Genomic DNA, 335 nt, shown 5'->3' with positions numbered 1-335 from the left:
AACCATTTGCTTGTGATGTTTGTGAACAAAGGTTTAGAGTGAAGTCATCTTTAAACTCACACATGAGAAAACACACAAGAGGATAAAACTGCAAAGTTTTAAATATTAAGACAGTTTCTAAAGTCACTTGAAAAGTTCACTCAAACTTGAAACTGAACAGCTCTAAGGTTTTTGTAAAAATGCTTGAATAATTGTTTTCCATAACTGCTGTAGTTTAAAAAAAAATTTTTTTTACAGTAATTATTAGGGGTGCAGAAAAAAAATCGTTTTTTCGATGAATCTAGATTCTTAGTCCTGGTGATTCTGAATCGTTTCTAAAGGTCCAAAAATCGATT

At 30.4% G+C, this 335-nt stretch overlaps 1 protein-coding gene across 1 annotated transcript in view; it reads left to right on the top strand.

Annotated features, from left to right (window-relative positions):
* Positions 1-42, top strand: part of LOC119420793 (oocyte zinc finger protein XlCOF6-like) — a 10,175-nt gene extending 10,133 nt beyond the window's left edge. The window contains exon 5 of the mRNA XM_037688220.1: positions 32-42. Within this exon, the coding sequence (XP_037544148.1) occupies positions 32-42 (11 nt within the window). The remainder of the gene's footprint in view (positions 1-31) is intronic.
* The last annotated feature ends 293 nt before the right edge of the window (positions 43-335 follow it).

This window comes from Nematolebias whitei, chromosome 14, assembly GCF_014905685.2.
Source record: "Nematolebias whitei isolate Nwh7 chromosome 14, NemWhi1, whole genome shotgun sequence".
Taxonomy (NCBI): Eukaryota; Metazoa; Chordata; class Actinopteri; order Cyprinodontiformes; family Rivulidae; genus Nematolebias; species Nematolebias whitei.
This window is presented reverse-complemented; position numbering and strand designations above follow the sequence as displayed.